The 2,253-nt window shown below is 36.9% G+C and overlaps 2 protein-coding genes across 2 annotated transcripts; one reads left to right on the forward strand and one right to left on the reverse strand.

Annotated features, from left to right (window-relative positions):
- Positions 1-18: 18 nt before the first annotated feature.
- LOC105561743 (putative uncharacterized protein FLJ37770) lies at positions 19-677 on the reverse strand (the record flags this gene model as incomplete). The annotated part of the gene is made up of 1 exon (XM_012012001.1): positions 19-677. A coding segment is annotated over exon 1 (659 nt), but the record flags the coding sequence as incomplete, so codon positions are not given.
- Positions 678-946: 269 nt separating this feature from the next.
- On the forward strand, positions 947-2,244 carry LOC105561737. The gene is made up of 4 exons (XM_012011987.1): positions 947-1,283; positions 1,371-1,460; positions 1,574-1,750; positions 1,980-2,244. Exons 1-4 carry the CDS (start codon positions 1,240-1,242, stop codon positions 2,161-2,163), a joined length of 495 nt encoding a protein of 164 aa, XP_011867377.1. The 5' UTR covers positions 947-1,239; the 3' UTR covers positions 2,164-2,244.
- The last annotated feature ends 9 nt before the right edge of the window (positions 2,245-2,253 follow it).

The following is a 2,253-nucleotide window of genomic DNA, read 5'->3' on the forward strand; positions in this document are numbered from 1 at the left end:
AAAACATCTTGATAGTACTCCTTTGTCACTGTTTGTCCTTCCGGTGCGTATTCGTGATGCACAATTCCACGGACATCAAAGAAAACAGTCAGCATCACCTTGATTTTGCTTCGCACCTGCCGCGCTTTTTTCGGCCTTGGAAAATCGGGATGCTTCCATTGCGACGACTGTCTTTTTGTTTCTGGGTCGTACCCGTACACCCATGACTCATCTCCAGTTATCACGGTGTTCAGAAACCCATCAGTGTTGGCGGTGTCCAGAAGGTCTTGTGCAACGTCAAAACGGAGGTCTTTTTGTTCTGGCGACAACTTGGGTACGAATTTCGCAGCCACTCGGTTCATGTTCAAATCTTCACGCAAAATTGCATGTGCAGAATCTTTACTCACTCCAACCTCTTCTGCAATCTCCCGCACTGTCAAACGACGATCTGCCATCACCAAATTTCGCACCCTTTCAACATTAGCTACACTCCGAGCAGTTTGGGGCCTGCCACAACGCTGCTCACTCTCCGCTGATGTGCGGCCATCTTTGAATCGGTTGAACCACTCCTTAATTTGTGTTACACCCATCTCTTCTTCTCCAAACACCTGCTGAATCTTACGAACTGTTTGGCTTTGAGAATCACCAAGCTTTTGACAGAATTTGATACAGTATCTTTGCTCAATTCGTTCAGCCATCTTGCGAGAAAACTAAATCCGACGAACACTACGAACAGCACCTTACTTGGCGACCACCAGCCAGCGACTTGCACAAGCGAACGCGGTGAAAAAATTCAAGCATGTGCATTAAGGTTCCTCCTTCCACCGTGCACTGTGGCGCCGCCTTAGAATCACTACTTTGCGCGGGAAAAATTAAGGTCGGATACTTTTTAGACAGGCCTCGTATATCAATAAATGATGCAAATTACTATGTTTTATTCCTTCTATTTATTTCAATAATAATAATAAGAATTAATATTTTTTATTTTTCAGAACTAATATTAGTAGCAGGGACTTTAAAGTCATACGTAGAGAATTCCAGCTTCTTGCTACTCATAAAAGCAGAGATGAAAGATTGAGCGATAATGAGAAACCTGCCAGCACTCTTCAGATCTGTGATGCTGATGACTCGTCAACAGTATTAGGTAATGAGTCGAAGTCAACTGAAGCAAGCGAACATATAACACAATGTGGAATCGGTGCAGAATCATTACGTCATGAAAATGCCAGTCCTGATCCACTCAGCGCATCAGATAGTGTTATGAACACCTCGTGCATGGAAACACCCAAAAGTCACATTCAAAGGTAAGAATTGCAACATGGTGCCAGTAATATTGAAAATAATATTGAATTATGGACGACAGATAGTAATGTCTTTTTATGTTTTTGTAGAAAATCATGGGTGGATAAAAAGAAAATTTCTGAAACGCCACAAAGCACATCTGATGCGTTACACAAATGTTATAACACTTTTCCAAGAAGGTATGTTTATAATTTCTAAAATGTAGTCAATTCTTTATTATGTTGCACTAAATATCTATTAAATATCTATTAAAAATTTTTTAGAACTACTAACTATTCATATTTTTTTACAGATCACAAAGGGTAAAATATTTGCATAGTTCTCGCAGTATTATGAAGTCGATTTATACGCAAATGGAGAAACAACATGTTAAAGCTTTCGTACTAAAAAATCGAAAAATTCCATTTAAAAAAGTACTAGGTGAATATCAGAGTGAGGAGGACACTTCTTCATGCATTCGTAAACAACGGTACGTTTATTGACCTTTCACGTATATTCTAGTACAAAAATGTCTAGCAATTGTCAAAATTTTTTAATTTTTCGTGAATACAGAACATAATTAACTAGTTTTTGTTTTCTTTATTATTCTTCGGTATTATTAAAAAAATATTAATGCTTATACATAAAATACACATTTAGAACAGATACATTGTCAGTGCATGTTTAAGTGTTTTTTAAAAAACATTACGTTCTTTCAGATTTATGATGGAGAATTGTAATAATATTACCGATAACACCCATAAATCAAGACAAAATGAGGATCTTAATATATCAGTGAAGTTGCTGAACGTTGAATTGGAACATCATCGATCTCTCAATAAATTTCATCTACAATGCAGATACAATAATTTGAATGAAAAAATAGAGATTGAAAATGTGTAATTGTGAATTATTATTATCCTTCACTATCCTCCTTTGCGATTATCCTTTATCATCCTTCATATATACATTGTAATAACACTACATCCGATG

This window comes from Vollenhovia emeryi, unplaced genomic scaffold (assembly GCF_000949405.1).
Source record: "Vollenhovia emeryi isolate VEMERY1.0 unplaced genomic scaffold, V.emery_V1.0 DF945180.1, whole genome shotgun sequence".
NCBI lineage: Eukaryota > Metazoa > Arthropoda > Insecta > Hymenoptera > Formicidae > Vollenhovia > Vollenhovia emeryi.